We start from the raw sequence: 18,004 nt of genomic DNA, 5'->3' as shown, positions 1-18,004 counted from the left end.
CATCTGGCTCTCTTCATCTGGTTTTCCTTTTCCCTTTCTCGTCTTCTTTTTAAATCCCTTTTCCTCTTAGAAGTGTGTGCTGAAGATGCAGAAGGACCCATTCTATCCAAAAAATACAGTTTTGGCGTGTGGTAGATAAATGTGAGAGCAGAGGCTCAGTTCTCTGCTTTTGATGGTAAGTGTCCTTGCTGGGGTATAAAGAACCTTTAAAAACTTCCAGCTAAGTCTGATTCAAGAGGTCAGACATCAAATCTCACCTGCGCTATCTCCTGCTGCACATCATTCTGCTACTCTTGATCTCTGTTTTTGTTTAATGACATTTATCCAAACTCCTATTTCCCTTTTTCTTGGAAAAGATCACAATTAATCAAAAGAGGACAGTTCTTCACTTGATAGAAAAAGATGTTTTGGGCTCTGTTCTGCAACATTACAGATTCATTCAGTAAATAAAATGGGACTATAAATCCAGTGATTTATCAGAGGTTAGTCTGGCCCAAACTCTTTATTATCCTCATGCTGTGGATCATCTGCCCTGCAAGTAGCCATATGATGCATGACAGAAATAAAGATGCAGTTGACAAAGGCGAAGCAGTTTCTATTTCACAAATTGAAACTGAATAATACATCCCACAAATAATGGTGAGGCTCCTCATACTATCTTAGACATTTCAGTGCCAGGAGCCAGACCTTACAATGATTTAGAGCAACCTCAACTTTACCAAGTGCATGCAGTAGAAGCTCTGATGCCTGTTCAGGACTCCAGACTGCCTTCTGCAGTGCATAGAAGAGACAGATAAGCAAGACGCTGGGGGAGACTGGAGGCTGCTCAGACTTCTGGCCGGGCATTAGGAGACTTTGAATTAAATGGGAACAAAGGGAGTGACTGTAAAGCAGAGAAGCTGAATTGTCTGGAGGGTTTTGGCCTAGAAAGTTTTTTGGTGGAAAGATATTTTAAATGGTCCCCATCTGTACTTCTCCTCCTTCATTTTCTATTCAATATTTTCCCAATTCCACTCTGAGTGGAAACTCAAGCTGAGTTGAAATGGCCCTTCACGTAGCTCTGATGCTTCCCAGCAACTAAACCCTCCCTCTCAGAGCAGATATTTGTCTGAGACTGCCCACGGACACTTCTTTTGACTGCCTCAAATCTCTCAAGAGCTTTTTCTTTCTCTTTGGTTTTACCCTCCCTTTTACTTTCTCCCCCCTCTCTCGTTCTCTTTCTTCCTATTGCTCTGCCACTTAGCTGACAAGCCCATCCCTATCCCCGCATCTCCTGTTGCTCATACTTGGGCAAGTGTCTCCTCCTCTAATCCCATCACTGATTCCAGGCTTGCTGCATCATTTTCTTCCTACACTGGGTTTCCCCGCGCAGTACACAAACCCAGATTACCACAGTGATAACCAGGCATGTCAGCTACTGAATATATTGCTTCTAGTTGTCTCTACGCATCTTCCCCTTCCATCCCCTATTAATATATTTCCAACAGGCTATTCCTCCCACCCCTCAACTCCCGTACTACATATTGTAGGCAGAACTCATCTCACCTCACCTCACTTTTGACACCCGGGAGTTAGATGTCAAAGTCTGACCACTACAGGATCTCTTTACAGTCAACAGAGAGAAAGGATAGGAAGGGCCTGTGTCTCCCCACTGGCTGTAAAGGGAAACAGCTGTGATTCACAGCTAGGCATTTAATTTTTAGACTTCCATTTTGGGGAAGATGACTGTCACCTAACAAAATGACCTGAACAGCAACAGAATGGTGATCAGATAATGGAAAAATTCAGAACTGACCAATTCCATCCTTTTCATATGCTCAGAGCTAGGAAAGTAGCAAGGTCTGCGGAGTAAAATGCTGGTTGCTCCTTTTGAACTTACAACTATCTAAAAGCAGTTATGGAAGAGGTCGTATGACACGAAGTCAATAATAGTAGAGGACTGAACTCCATCAGGCAGGGGGTTTCTCCCAGTCCTATGTTCATAAAGATACAGATCCTCATGCTTAGGGGAAGAACAGTAAAAATGTGATTTGTATGTCCCTGCTCTGTAGCTAAAGGGAATCAAAAAGTCTGAAATACTTTGAGGATGAGGGTCTCCCAGCTGGCTTGTTGCAGCTAAGAACACTATAAAAGGAAACGTACCGTAATGGCTTTGGCATTGAACCCCTGCTGACCTAACTCTATCTGGATATATCTGACTTTGTCGACAGAATATTTTGAATATTTTGCTGAGCTTGCTCTCTATTCTTGGACTTTTCTTTCTTTGCTAAGTAAATAAAACCTTTTGTACCATATCTTGTGAAATGGTGAATGCAGTTAACCCTCAGTGGCAACAGTCAAGTATAAGCAGTGCAGATACGGGTAGAAGCTGGGAGTCCTGAGCTGATTCAATAGACATGAAAATCTCATGTCATTCCTTGAGGTAGACTATTGTATACAAATCAGCAGGACTGTTATAGCTACAAGAATTCAACAGATTAGCAGGACATAAATCTCAAAATGGCAAACCATTAGTATTGGCACCTGGTATCAAATCACCAGATGAGATCTGGGCCCAACATGAGATATAACAATCTTCAAATAATTCTGGTACTAAGTACAAAAAGGTTAACCCTTGCTTGCTTAGGGTGGCTTTTCAGAAAAAAATCAACCGAGTCCCTGGAATAAAGTTCACACCTGATCTAGACAGTTACTCCGTAAGTAGCGTAGTGCTTGCTGTATGCTCTGGGGAAGAGGCTGTCCCGTTCTCTGGACGTGAACTATCAGAGGCACACCGAAGACATTCTTATCCTTGTAGTCAGGGACTTTCATCCTCTTCATGAACTTTGGCACAGACCTGAAAATTAACACGAACAGGCTGCATGAAAACATCAGAGTATTTACACAGTCTCTCTGAGTAACACTGCTGGCAGAAATTGGTAACTGGGGCCACCTCCTTTTTTATAAAGATGGTGAAATAATGTTTAATGCACAATACACGGACACTTTACAATCTGTATAATTGATGGATTTCTTGACAAGTCTTATAAGTAGATGGCCTCTGGCTCTAAGATATAGCATAACAATCTGCTCTAACAAAAACCTTTTACTAAGGCAGTTGTCATCCAGCTGAAGGCAACATGGTTTAAAGCATCCATTAGGGACTCAAAGAAATGGCACAGCAAAGCATAGTGGAGACAGAATCTGAGAGAAAAGGAGGTTCAGACCTCTAACATGCTGAATGGTTTTTAATACTACCAGTTACATGATTTAGCACTTCTATTGACTAACAATTTACAGTAATAAATGATGGTGGGAAATCCCTATGTGCCAGATTCATCCCTGGTGTTATATGATTTATTCTGGTTGAGTAACTTAAGAGAAGCTGGTGAGCTTGCTTTCTTCCAAAAATGATGGTAAAAACGAGAACAAACTGGATTCCCTTTGTGGCAGTCATGACTGCAGTGGAATTAAAAAAAAAAGAAGGATTAATATGACCTGAATGTGACAAAGATTTTTCTCAACTGTGTGGGAAGGAGATAAAACTTGGATTAAATGACCTACTGAAGGAGTACAACATAGAACTTTACAGCTATTTAGAGTCCCACTCTTACAAATCCCTAGAGACTGATTATACAAACTGAAGAAATATTTACCAGGAGGTAAAACCTATGTACAAACAGCAGGATCTAGAATTTGCTGCATTCTAGTCTGCTTATTTGGAGTTGGTTAAGGTGAGATTCATTTCAGTACAGACGTTGTCAGCTAGCAGCAGGGAGCTGCACCAAAGGAGAACAGTGATCTGGGGGTTCATCTTCTTGAATTTTAGCTCTCTAATGGAGATTTAGAAAGAGTTAGCAGTCCAGACTGCTTCTATACAAACTGTGGAGTGAGGCACCTCTGGAGGGTGACCCAGACCCCCGAGCCTTGGATAGAATGAGCTGCCTTTGGAGTTGCTGTCTTTTTTCACTGACCACAGACAGCTGACCCGACTTGCTCCGATTACAACTTTCGGAGTGGCTGATGTCAGTGAGGTGAATCTCACATGTAGTCCCTTGTATGTATTCTTCCATTTCTAAAGGAAAACTTGTCTTATCTAGCTCAGCTGAATTTAGTGGGATTTTGGTGAAGTGCTTTGAACATGGAAATCACAATGTAATTGTCAAGTCATATCATTTTTGGACTCAGTATCTCTGTGTATTAGGGAAAGTTTCTGTTATCCTTTTGATTATTTGTCAGATACTTATAATCTCTTATCTATGCCCATTTCCATTCCAGTATACTTCAGTCCGCATGGCCCATCAGGGTTTGTATGCTATTAAACATGCAGATTTCTGTAGCCAGCTGCTACAGAAGGAGCCACATTGCCAGCTTTCATGTCCATCTGCCCTTGCTCCACTCTCTGAGTGACCAGGTAGCTGTTACAGCTGCTACGGCTGCAAGCTCCCTCTAACGCAAGTCCAGGACTAGGCCAAAGCTTACATCTTTTGATCTGCAGAGAAAAGTCCCGTAACTGTTCTAACCCTTCTTTTAAAGCACAAACAAACCAATATCAAATACATTAAGTATCATCAGCAGCTGTTTCTTTTCGAATCACGAAACGAATTCTGGGGAAGACTTACTGTAAACATTTCCTACTTTTAATCACTCTCTCCTACTCCTGTTTATTTTTCTGGAACTGGAGTGCTGTTAGAGAGGCTGGGGTTGTCTCTCTGTTAGAGCACAGGAATAAAGTTAGATTTCCAGGATCTATTTCTGACTTTGCCACTGAGTCACTAGGCAGCAATGGATTAAAGGGGACAGTTTCAAATTCTACAGTTGAAGTCAATTGTTCCTCCTAATTGCATTTACTGAATTTACTATCAGAATAACAGAATTAGGAGAAACTATTTTCTTCTAAAAATATCTCTCTTCCAGTTATCGATGGTACTCACCAGGTCCAGCCATGTTTGTTTGACATGGAGTACTTTTCCATGATGGCAGTAAGACGAAGCAGAGAGAATTTTTGCAGTAGATTCAGTTGGGCTGCTGACTGGTTGCTGATGTGAAGTGATGCAACGGAGTGGCTCAGGCAATGAGAGATTTGGAAACTATGCCATCGTAATCGCCTTTAGCAAAAGAAACAATAGAAAAATCAGACAACTGCTTTAAGTGGGCAGAAAAGATGGTATACTCTGAGATAGTGCCGGGCAATATACAAAACATATATAAACATACACACACACATTATGGCTCGTGGTGTGTTGACTGAAAGAAAATGTAGCTTGGAGGCAAATAAAACAATTTGCTCAATCTCTTTAATTTTGGAAATGCCCAAGCTTTGATTTTTTTAATGTTAGATTTAGAAGTGGGTGTGGGTCCTGTCCATGTACTCAGGGAAGCAGTGCTGCCTGCTGTGCCCTTTAGCCCACACATTTCCAACAGGATGTGGGAGATCCAGATTCAAATGTTCTCTCCCTGACTCAGAACCAGGATTTGATGCCTGGTCCCTCACCTCCCAGGGGACCAGCCTGACCACCAAGGTTTTTGGAGATGAGGTTCTCCAAATATCTCTATTATTAAATACTGAAGGATTTTTTGGAGAAGGGATTGAACCCTGTGTCTCCTTGGCAAGAGCCGTAACCACCAAGCTATTGAGCCACTCACATCTTCTCTTTACTCCAATGCACTTTCTTTATATACTGGATACATTGGAAAAAAACTCATTTCAGTTTCTTGTTTTGCTAAACATGAGCTCTGGCTCAAATCCTAAAAACTTTGGCACTGCTCATTTACTGAGTAGTTTCCTCGAGTTCACTTGCTTGTGATGGTGGTGAGCAAGCACGGGCAGCAGTAAACCATGGCACGGCAGAATCCTCTGTGAGGACGTGACAAGACTGATGGCAAATCAGAAAAGACCAGGTATTTTCTCACTGCTTTTGCATGTACAAAGCCACCCTACACACAGCAGCATGGATCCCCAAAGGCCTTTAACTAGGACCATGCTCCCTTGGCTCAACAGGAATTCATCCCTCTGACTTAAAACAGGTCTGCAAACTATTAACAAAATCCCACTTTTCACTTTTATTAATAAGTTAATTGTATATCATCATGTCACCCTGTCACGTAAGGGACTGAGGCAGGGTAGGGAAATGCTCTTTGAGCACAAAGGGACACATTTGTAAAGCAGACCAGTGCATTAAAAAAGTGCACAAGGCTACTGACGCATAAATACTGAGGTGCATAACTTAGAAGACAAATTGAAAATACATCCCACAACATATACGGGGTCCTACTATGTAATTAATGGATCAAGAGAGAAAAAAATGCCTTAGTTTGCTCTATTAAATCAATTCTCCATTGATTCCACATAAGAATTTCCATGGCAGGATGTCCCTTCTCCCAAAGTCCCACCCTTCCCTGGGAAGTCCCCATACCCATACAGGATGAGTACAACTGTAATGGTACCCTGCACCTTCTGACTCCCAGGCTGAAAGCTTCTGCTTCATTATTTCACATTCTATGGATTTGTGTACAAAATTTTGCTACCTACCTGCTTGGCCTTGTAAGCGATGCTCCCACCCCAGAGTCTCTTCTGTCCCTAACACCAGTGGCTTCGGATTCATTCAGGGACATTCCATCTCTATCCATGTCACTCGGTGTGGTCCGGCCATCAGAGACAGAGTTTCCTTCAAAATCAAGTGTGATCTGTGTGGGTGACTGGAAAGGCAATGACGGAGATTCCCTGACTGACGCATCATCAACTGGCAGACCTGGCAACACATTCTTTGACCAGCCATCTACCACCTCCTGGAGTCCATTGACATGTTGCAAAATGTCATCTAAATGAGGAAAAAGGACATCTTTCTCTAAGTCCAGGAGGTCCCCAGTACTAGCATACAAGTGGGAACCTGGCACATTGTCATAAATACTAATTCTGCTCTCTTTAGGACAGCAAGCCATCAACCCGGACTCTTTTGGAGTAGAGCAGTTCTGCTTTCCCAAAGAGATGCTGCCTGTCCTCCAGTTTACACTGTTACTGTTGTCTGTAGGTGAGAGGCTTTCAATAGAAAGTGCCTTTGGGAAGGTCCCTGGTTTATGATCCTTGGGAATATGCACAACCAAGTTCTCTTGGGAATGAAATTCATTTTTGCGGTTTTGGTCCACCGCTTGCCGTAAGGCCGTTCCTGCCAGAACATCTAGGTCCTCCAGGTACATCCCGCCTCTCTTGTTTGCTTCATGGCATTTGCGTTCCTTCAAACATGGTGTGCTCACCCCACTGCTGCTGTTTTCGGACTGACTGCTGTCACTGCTGGATTTGGCAGAAAAGGAAAGTCCTCTTTTGACTGAATCTTGTCCTAAGTTTTGGAGATCGCCATTGACTATTTGTACACAGTGCATGTCTTTCAAGGATTTCGGTTCATACTGGAGAACAGGTCCACTTATCTCTAAAGGACCCGTTCTTCCCGAGCCTTTTAGTTTTCCATGCACACCTTTTGCTTTTAGTGTCTCCATGCGTTTTAGAAAGGTTTTTGCTTTGGTTCGTGTTGGTTTCTCATTCTTCAGGTTGTCCTTGGGGGACAGGGCGGTGTTTATCGCAGTGGAGTCTTGCAGCAGTGTGCTTTCTACATCATGCTGACCAGAGCAGTTGCAGGTCTCCCTGGCAGCACTGCTGATGCCGGATTGACTCCTGTTGTCACTTCCCCCACTGCTCTCACTGTGAATAGATGAGACCTCAGGTTCACTCAGATCTGTAAGGACGCTCTCGCTGCTTGTTGTATTTTTCATTTTAATGTCCCCAGAAGATCCATGTCTGTCTGATCGGTGAAGCAAAGCATCAATATCGTCCACCCGAGACCATCGTCTGCTGGTTCTTTGGAAAGTCCATTTATTACTGATAGCACAGAGGTCTTCTTCATCTGAATCTTCACTCTGGAAAACAGCAAGTGGCACATGTTAAAAGCAGGTGCTTTTACTCATTATTTGAATTAATGTGATTGTGCTGCTCCATGTGAGCAACAGGTGGTAAAGTCTCCCTGAACCTAGTTTATGAAAGATTGGTCATCGGTCCTTTCATAACAGCCTCTTTCATTTCATTGTAAAGACTGCAGCGAGCACCTTAACAAGTAAGGAATAAAAGCCTGCTCTATGTTAGAGAGCTCATGAGTCCCATCAATGCCTCTTGGCTTCTGTGGGGTGGATTGCCTGTGCACTGAGCTGTGTAGGACTGATGCCCATAGTGACTGTTTAGAAAAAAAAGGGTTTTGAAAGGTCCGAGTAGAGGGATCCTGACTTGCAGGGATGGTGTTAAGATACACACGGTAAAGACTGGGAAGTAGCTGGGTACTACAGCAATGATGTGAGCCATTTAAGAAACCAAGACAGCAAATGTCCGGTGCTGTGCTTAGTTTTGCAGTGAGAACTAAGTAAACTTCTATAAACTTCACAGACCAGGTACATCTAACAAGATTTATGTTTCAGGAACATAACTATAGATAAATAGCCACGATGCTTAAAATAACAGTAAAAACCTGATATTTGGAGGTATTGCTTAAGGTGGGTCTGAGTGCAGGCAAAGGAAGGCAGTGAAGGCAGCTGTGGAGGTGTGGGGAGGATGAGCAGCCAGGCTCAGTCCTGGATGGGGCAGCATCTACAATTGAGGTGAGCTTTCCTACAGTGGCAACCGTTGTCTTCATTGCCTTTGCCATCAGAGGCACCCCAAACTTGATGATCTCCAGCCTGCCCCACTGTCTCTGGCTTCCCCTGACGTCTCCTGAAGCAGCAGCAGCCCCACAGCCCTTCCTGGTCTCATCCCTCAGCCTGGGGCACACGGAGTTGTGCTTATGTTTAGGCAGCTCCAGGAGCTACTCTGCAATGCAGACAACGTGCGCCTTGAAAAAAATTTGGATAAAAAAGCTCCCTCTATGACATTTTTCTCATCTGTTTGCTCAAAAAAAAAAAAAAGATGCATCTTCAGCATGAAGTGCGGAGTCAGTGTCGAACTCGCTGTTCTCTAAGGATGCAAAGCCCACAGTTGCTAATGAGTATCCTTCCCTTGACTTTGAACCGGGTTTATACTGCATTATTCTTGTACATTTGTTTTAAAGCAGAAGGAACTAACTTCACCTACATGACATCCAAACAGCTCTACACATTCTTGGAAGCAGTATGAAGGCAGTAAAATATGACAGGCTGTCAGACTAAAATGAGGTGCTAAACCAGAAAGACTATTTCAGGACTGGAAAAATTCTCATTTTAAAAGTCTATTATTAGAAGTATTTTTCTATGAAGTTTTGATGGTAAAGTTATCTCCCATCTCTGACTAGCTCTCCGCTGGCCTGTCTAATTGAAAAATGTAAAACAAATTTTACCAGAACCCCCAAAACCTAAATTAATGCAAAACCTCAAAAGATGGAGATTGGGATCAGTAGTGTGCTAGGTCTCACTAATACCATAAGCTTTTGCCAGTTTATCACTTCAAGTTGGCCAGATGTTTTAGATCATGTCCAAACCATAAAATAAAATAAAATGAAATAAAATAAAATAAAATAAAACAAAATAAAATATAGCTATGAAATTTTGGGTTTTGTCATTCCTCTTTTATCTATTAACACTGAGGTGTGCAGTGCTCCTGCAGCTGGTGTTAGTTCACAGGAATGAATAGAGATCTTAGTTCTGCTGCTAGCTAGAGAGAAAAATTAAGCAGCTAGTGAAGCTGCAGGAAGGGCGCTAGAAAAGGCTAATACTACTTTGGCCATTTTGTCTGCAGGGAAGAAATGACATATCAGATAGCTCTACCTTCATTTGAGCTCAACAGTTGTCTGTATGCATATACAGAGCGAAGGACTGCACAGACTCAGGCACTTAAAAATCCATCTATTGTGGTCTTAGTAGTGCCACAAAGTGGATATTTTAAAAACCGCAAGGGTATGTACTTTTAAATATTTAGTAGCGGTAATTATATCTACAAAGCATACCACTGCTGAAGCGTTGATGGCACCAGCCAATAGGATAAAAATATATTTTTTTTATTTGTTGTACATCCCAATATGCCAAAGGGACCATAAAGAAGATTCTTGGCTGACACAAATCCCTGTGGCTGCACTGACATTACTGTATGAACTGACAGGATTTAGCCTGTATTTTCTACAAGCTGGAATTGATTAAACTAGCCAAAGTGGTAGAGACATTGTGAAAAACACCAAGAGGAGAGCACAGAGGAAGAGACAGAAATAAACATAAACTCAGTGGTGAATATACTTTAAATCATTTTTAGAGGAAAATAAGTTTTAAGACTTTTTTTCAAAGAAAATAGAGATGAGCAGAAATGGATATTGGTAGTAAACAAGTTTTGTGTCTAACCACAACAAAGATAGGATTACATTCTGCCCAAGAACCACTCAGAAAATACAGAGGGGTTTTGGTGTCAAAATTTGCAGCTCAATAAAAAAAAGGTTTAGTTTAGTTTTTTTAATTGGTAATGAAACATGCTTGTGTTTCATCAGAAGAAAAATCAGACAAATGAAATATCTGGATACTGAAATGCTGCCATGGTGACTCACTCCAAATTCGGCTACACTGAGAGTCCTGTGACAGAATGTGCTTTTCTTTTGATGGAATCGGTAGAAATTCTGGAAGCCATGAACATCTTGAATGACCCACTGTTCTTCTTAGATATCAGAGTGCCCTGACAAACGAGATTGTCCTAGAAGAAGTGCAGAGAGCACTTTGCCAACCGACATGTCACCATCTATGGGGACAGTGGATAAAGAGTAGGTCTGAAAGCAACGATTCATCTTACACAGGCGGAGCAGACACCTTGAAGCAGTGACGGTATACTTCTACTGACCTAGGGTGAAATCAAGTGCATGGCTTTGGAGCATATTCAAAAGTCCATTTGTCCATTTAATACCATTATGTTTGGGAAGACGAGAAGGGGCAAGTTTCTTGAGGAGTGACTGATAACATTTGCCAAAGAGAAAGAAGTTTTGATTCACAGATTTGTCACAGTTATTTAAAATAGTACAGCTTTTTGACCGAGGGTGTACTTGCCTGAGATACAGAGGGACGTTAACAAAAGGCAAAAAGTGGGTTTATCTGCAGTGGAATTCTGCCACATTTTTCCAGCTGGGGGCAGGAATTCTCATAAATCGACAGCTGCAGAAGGCAGTTAATCCAAAGGCTAATCTCTGTCTGTCCAAATCGCTTACAGACATATTTGCAACACATACATGAGGATTTCTGTATGCATCTTGATGAAGCCAAGGGGAAGACAGCAGCCCACAGTGCGAATGTATCAGATGGGAGAGCGGGTGGTGGGGAACACTCACCCCGTGCTGGCTTTCACAGTAACCTTGTCTGGCAGCTCGCTTGGCCGTATTTTGATAAATCACTCAAGCAGCTGCGCTAGTCCTGTGCAAACCTGTTATGCTGAACCTCCAAAGCAAGCTGATTTTGCATTTCATTGTTCAGATCACCATAGAGACTACAAGGAAAGGCAACATCTACAGCAAAAAAAGTTTACTTGGTTCAGTGTTCAATTCCAGACCCAATTTCCAGCTTTTACACTCGCATTTACATTTTCTTCTGTCAGCAGTCTCTCCTCCCTCTTCTTCTCTCCCCCACATTCTCTTCTACTTTCACTGTATCTGTTGTCCCAAATCTCCTTCGTCCCCTCTTTCTCTACATTTTTCTGTGCCCTGCTTTTCTCTCGCCTTGTGCAGGTATGGACCCAACTAGCTTCTGTCCCCCTGAAAGTGTACCAAGTAGGGCAGTCTCACTTCCACAGCAAATTAATGGTCATCTGCAAGGAGAGCAGCTGAGAGCTTCAATCCATTCAGAACAGGGAGGAGCGGCAGAAAAAACTAATAAAAAAGATAACAAGAAAATCCTCCTTCTTTTTTAACCAAACATAATCAGACACTTAAAGAAGGAAGCAAGGAAGCATACAAACCTCACACCAAACCCAAAATACTTGTTGAAGAGAAGGACAGGAACTAAATAAAATTTCCAGAGGACAATCAGCGTTCACCTATATGTTGCTTTTTGTAATTCTGTCTCTTGTGCAGCTCCAGAATCTCTGCATGAACTCAAGTACACGAGTGCATGGACACAAACCAGACACCGCTCCAAGCAGGTCAACGACACAATCGATTGAGTTAGTTTTTGCTGAAGGACCTCGACCTCTTCCTATAGCACCCACCTGCCCAAATCATAAAGTTATCATATAGTCAGGAGATTTTACTGTTCCTTCTGTCAGGTGTGATGTGGGTCTTTGATGTGGAAAGTGTTGGCACTTATCAAAGACAAGAAAAATCCATCAGGTCTGAAGCAGTGAAGAGAAGAGGTCCCCGTGGCTCCAGTGAATGGACAAAACGCATGCTAAAGAGGCTACGTACACAGCAGAACAAATGGGCACATGCAGAAGGCAGAATATCTGGACATTGAAACCATTCTTTGCTCAAGTTCCCTCAAACAGTGAATAGAGTATAAATACACTGAACCTGCAAAGTCACCAAAAATGCAACTCTCGGAGGTAGTTTTTAAAAAGCATTAGACAAACACTCTAAGGGAGGAAAAACAGACACCAAGATTTCTCAGAGTCAACAACTACCATTGTACACTACTGAAGGGCTTGGGGAGATTTGTGACCAGAAACCCAAACGTTCAACAGTTAACACTGGACATGTTACAAAACTCTCAAAATCAATAGGCAGTTTCTGCAGTCCTTGCCAAAACCCTTTAAGCTCAAACAATTCCCATGTTACACAGGAGCTTGTAAGGATGACAGAGTTTATTTTCATATTCTTAACCGGGAATAAGTCAGTACAAGAAATAAAGAAACGCTATTGTTTTCACCCGAGCAGCTTCCATTTTTTCCGAGCAGGATTTTCCATTGTGTACTCACATGGCATTGGCAAACAAGCCAGCCTAATGAAACCGCACTGTCTTTTCACCCGCTAACTTGAATTGCACATACGTAAAGTTTTAAGTACTGCGTGTGCCCTTTTAACACATGTAGTATTGTTCCTGCTGTATTAGTCACAGTTATTTTCTATTTTATTTATAATTTCAAGATTCGTCAATTCACATTATCATGTGTCCAGATACTGCTGACACACATGTTCAAAGTCAAATACACTTAACTTACTTTTAAGAGCATTACTGACTTAAAGACTAAATTGGGGAGGTCTTATCACAAAAGCCGGGGCAAAGCCAGCACATTTCACGAAGTTTCCTTACCTTTTTTCTTTGGAAGTTCACATCGAGTTTCATTGAGGCGCACTTGTTCAGTGTGTTCAGTCGTCTACAGGGCAAAGCAAATTCAAAAGATTAGCAGCATCTGATTAAAGGGCACGACTTTTCGTAAGTTCAAAAGCTTTTCTCTTACCTGCCTGTAGGGTGCTAACTGCATACAACAGGCTTCAGAAACGATACTGGTCATATTGTTACAGGCTATAAGACCACTGTGTTAAAAGAGCATCTTAGTTTCACATTACTTGATAGCCAGGTTTTACATATTGCTTTTTAATTCATAGACATTTAAGTACTTAGCAAAGGAAACAGGTATAAACAAACACCTCTGATAGATGGGGAAATGACAGGAGACAAAGGAGGTAAGTTGTCTTCTGCAGGACTGTAACATAATCGGTCTAAAACGATTTAATGTTAATTTTAGGGGATTTCAAAGTGCTTGTGAAAGACAAAAGAAAAAGGTGCAGTTCCTGGCTTCAGGCAGTTAGCATCTCCTTTAAAAAGTTGACATAAAGAAGAACTTGTAACAGTTAGTTAAATGTTTCTCCACAGCTAAAAGTTCCTTTCCCACACCTGTGGATCTTACAGACAGGTTAACACCCAAAATGGAACAAATCTAACATCTTTAAATAAATATTTTTAATTATTTTTGACCATGTTTGTAATGATGTTATCAGGGACTCTGTAAGGCTCCTTAAATCCAAGGCGATCCCATGACAATAGTAGGTTGAAATGACACTCTGACAAAGTTGGAAAGTGAGTGTGTGTGTGTGTGTGCACGCGCGTGCGTGTGTGCCCATATGCAGAGACAGAGACAAGAAAACATGCTCTTTCAATAGAGAACCTACCATGCTAATCGTAATTGATTCGTTTTTATTTATACTTAAAGGTCCTGATTCATGAAACCATTCATCTTCTAAAAGCAGAGGCTCAGAGTTAAATATGTTTGACTTTGAACATTTTCCAGATTTAGGGCTGAATTTCAAAATAAAGAAAGGCAGAGTGAGAGAGCCATGTGCCCACAACACTCTTCTATAGGCTGCCTGCATCTCCTGTGTCTTTGCCGCAAGAGCTGCCTCTGTTGCTTCTGGGTCTCAGGAAGAGGCTGCAAATCTCCAGGACGGATAACATTTGAAATGTATGTCATAAGTTACAAGGACACATGGAAAAAAGTATCACATCAATAATATAATCTGTCACATAGCATAAGAACATTATGGCATTAACATATTCCTCCCCAGGACTTCTAATATTAGAAATCCTTTCAAATTGCCACCACTAATAAAGAACCAGCCCACCAAATGTGGATCTTCCTTAAAAAAAAAATCCCTCATAAAATATGACCTGCTCATTTGTAGATAAAATACTACTCCCTAACTCAAGCCAATAAACCCGTTATGCCATATCAGAAAAGTCCTGTGCTCATCATATTAATGTGAGTATAATGCATGCACAAGCACACCCTGCATGCATGACAGTAATGTTCTTGTAATAAATTTCAGGCTTTGCGGCTCTGTAGTTATATCTTCAGCCTTCTGCCCACAAATCCTCCTCCTCAGGGATTAGATCTATTATTGCAAAGCTCATCTTTTGCCCAAACATGGAATTTCTCAACCCAAAGTTACATTTTCTTGGGGCCCTGGGGCTGAATAATGTTCAGCGCTTCTTTTGAGTGCAAAATGTTTATATTTCCATATCAATATCAATTCCAAATATACAGAGGCACAGACACATTTTCAAAGGGCTCCAGCCCAACTTTCTATCCTTGGAGACAGCTTCCTCTGAGAGGTGAACCGGAGGCTCAGATCAGAGTCCCTGCACCTCTGCATTAGCTGGCCTGTGCTGGAGGGACAAGTTTGTAGCCACGTTTCCACACTGACATGCCGCTGTGTGGCACCTGCGTGCTCGTAGCTGCATAACTGAATCAAGCTGCCACCGTGTCCTCATACCTTTACATGGTGAGCAGCCAGACCAGGGATGGGGAAGTGTTCCCTGCTTCCTTGACCTAAACATGTCCTGCAAGGCTGACCAGGAGACAGGCATCAGCTACATTCAGGCCCAGAGGCTCAGAAATCCTGAGAAACCACTGCCTGCTTTCAAGCTGCTCATCAACTCTGAAAACTAAGCCATCAACTCCACCTCCCTCGCCTCCACAACAGCAGGGACCGAAGAAACTCTCCTGAGAAAGAGGGCTGCGGCGCAGCCCCCTGTCTCCACAACAGCCCCTGGCAGGTGACCTCTGCAACTGCTTCCTCAATAGTTTATAAAAAACCTCTATACTTACTGCCTATTTGCAGTTGTTAAGGAGAAGACGTAGAAGAAAACATTTTAAATACAGGGACCAGTGCTCCTTCCATTCACTATAGTGTCACTTGCCTTCTAAAATCCAAGGAAAAAGCCACGCACTTCAGGAGTGGGAAGACGAGGAAGTGACAGCCTGTGATGTACCCTTCGCCCTGTTTGCACCCAGGTACCTCTGCGTGTGTCCAGCTGACAGCAGAAAGTGTCGTGGCATTTCTATTAAGACAGGCTGCTTCGTCAGCAGGGAAAGGTGCAGAAAGCATGTGATCAAACCAACAAGACTGTCCAAAGCCGTCACTTTCCTGCTAACGGCATTCAAGAAGGAGATCATTTCAGCAAGGACTGAGAGGTCAGCTATATAAAAGTGAATATTGTTACTTAAACTGCAGGCTTGGGAAGCCACACCATTGTCCTGGCTGCTTTCTAACCTGGCTTTGCCATGAAGAACTCGCTCCATCAAAAACAAAACTACTTTTTAATGGGTGCCAGGGTCTCAACCTCAGGTTTTAAATTCACCCATCTACAAAACATTGGCATGCTTTCTGGGGCTCTTCCAACGCTATTGAAAGATTTGCCAGCGAAATTAGAGAACTAATGATCATATTTGTGAGCCTGCCTGGTACTAACAACTCCAATCAAAGCCAGTCTGTTTCAACTTCTTATGCCTTGTTGACGTGCCAGCAGCGGCAGAAAGCTTTTCTCATCTGCTTGAAGTCGTTACATGACTGACAGCCAAGTCCTCAGCAAATCTTTCAAAAAACAAAAAATAAAAGTCTCTGGCTACAAAAGGCTGTCACTAACGTCCCAATCGAAGTGAGAGAAGTACTACACTTTCACGTCACTCCTTAAAAACTTGGGAAAAGACTGTCTGTAATGTTAACAAAACACAAAATCTGGACTCGAGAAAAGGCAGAAAAAACCATATTAAATAAACACAAGAGAGGTGGCTATATAAAAACCAAATCATCTCAGATGCATTAGAATGCTTGTCTGGAAAGCTCTGCAGAAGCTTCAGATGAAGCCTGCAAAATATTTACTACAGCAAGTGCTTCACTGATGTTAATTTTATTTCTTCTCCAGGCTGTCACAGGTAAACGCTACCTCTATGGTTTAACACATCTCTATGGTGAAACATCAGCTCTATGTTGAAAAGTGTCCCTTGAAACAATACTTAAACACCAGCAGAGTGAGTCAGGTGCCCAAACAGAGATGTCTGGTGGTATTTTAGATCCCCTAGAGTACAAAGCCTGGCCTTCAGCTGCTGCAGGTCCTCTTGGTCCAGCCAGCCCATGGAGAAGTCTGAGGTGTCTTAGGAGATCTGAGATGGCATTAGACACAGGTGTTTAGGGCTATGAATCCCAACCCCAGTGCTGTACTTATTAACCCTTACGATGGAAGTTTTTCAGAAGCAGGAAATCTCTGACTTTCACATCCTGTACAGCACTAAGCAGTGTTTACAAATAAATACAAGCTTGTAGCAACACAGGATCTGATTAGCTGTTGTCCTGCTTGAAGAGCCATCCAGATAATGGGAAGACAACTTTAAAGTGACTTTCAGCTCCATGCATTCCCCTGGACCTGTTCTGCAGCTGCTTCCAAGCAGCTGGTGGGGAATGCAGCCAGGGGCACCAACTGGTCGTGCAGGAGGAGGCACCGTGGGGTGCATGGACAGCACAGCGTCTCCTACCTCTGCAGATCTGCAAATGTCCTCTCATGGATCGTGATCAGGCAAACACATTATATGGTTCCGTACACTCCTCTCTGAGGGAAACACGACACTATTTCTTTGTTTTATCATTATTCCTAGCCAAGTTTAGGTGCTGCATACACATGCCCCTAGCTGGCTTCTTCTGGTGCTGCGGAATTTGGGAAGAGGACATCCAGCTCCTCGTGCTGCGCTCTGCTGAGGTCTGAACACTGAATAAGGGTCCTCCCATTACCGGCAGGGCTGGTGTGCGAAGCTGGCACTGGCACGTCCCTACTCCACCAGTTTTGTGCGTGAAGAGAATATGCTGTTTTCCAGTCCTATCACTATTTGTCATGGCTGCAACTGAGTGAGCTACACACTCACATGAGGTGAGTCAACTCTCCTTGAGGTCAATGGGAGCCATTCTACTGACTTCAGAGCAGGGCTTTCCGTACTGCATGTGGAGAGCCGGACTTTCCTCCGAACAGCACCTAGAGCAATATGACTCAGCAGACAGTACTGACTATACAATCACCACTTCAAAACTCTAATGGTGGGATGTCCCATGTACCTTCGGATTATTTACAAGCTATCTAAGAGACACTAGCTATGGAAGAAGAGGCTGATGGCTGCTTGGCATAGTTCAAATTTTAAGAGCTTGGTTTAGGGGCCTATGTATCAGACTGTTACATACTTGTTCTTTATATTCTTAGTCACTGTATTTACGTGAATACAAAAAAGTACAACATGGCTTGGCTTTTCCTTCTCACCCTCTTATCACAGCGGCCACAAAAGTTCCCAGAG

The 18,004-nt window shown here is 42.6% G+C and overlaps 1 protein-coding gene across 2 annotated transcripts in view; it reads right to left on the bottom strand.

The window, feature by feature from the left end:
* STARD13 (StAR related lipid transfer domain containing 13) overlaps positions 1-18,004 on the bottom strand; it is a 303,961-nt gene that overhangs the window by 14,005 nt on the left and 271,952 nt on the right. For both annotated transcript variants that reach the window (XM_019474868.1, XM_009290199.1), the window contains 4 exons: positions 13,201-13,264; positions 6,512-7,890; positions 4,914-5,087; positions 2,677-2,836 (listed from right to left, as the gene is read on the bottom strand). In XM_019474868.1, the coding sequence (XP_019330413.1) occupies positions 2,677-2,836; positions 4,914-5,087; positions 6,512-7,890; positions 13,201-13,264 (1,777 nt within the window). The remainder of the gene's footprint in view (positions 1-2,676; positions 2,837-4,913; positions 5,088-6,511; positions 7,891-13,200; positions 13,265-18,004) is intronic.

The sequence above is a fragment of the Aptenodytes forsteri genome, unplaced genomic scaffold (assembly GCF_000699145.1).
Source record: "Aptenodytes forsteri isolate BGI_AS27 unplaced genomic scaffold, ASM69914v1 Scaffold155, whole genome shotgun sequence".
Lineage (NCBI taxonomy): Eukaryota > Metazoa > Chordata > Aves > Sphenisciformes > Spheniscidae > Aptenodytes > Aptenodytes forsteri.
This window is presented reverse-complemented; position numbering and strand designations above follow the sequence as displayed.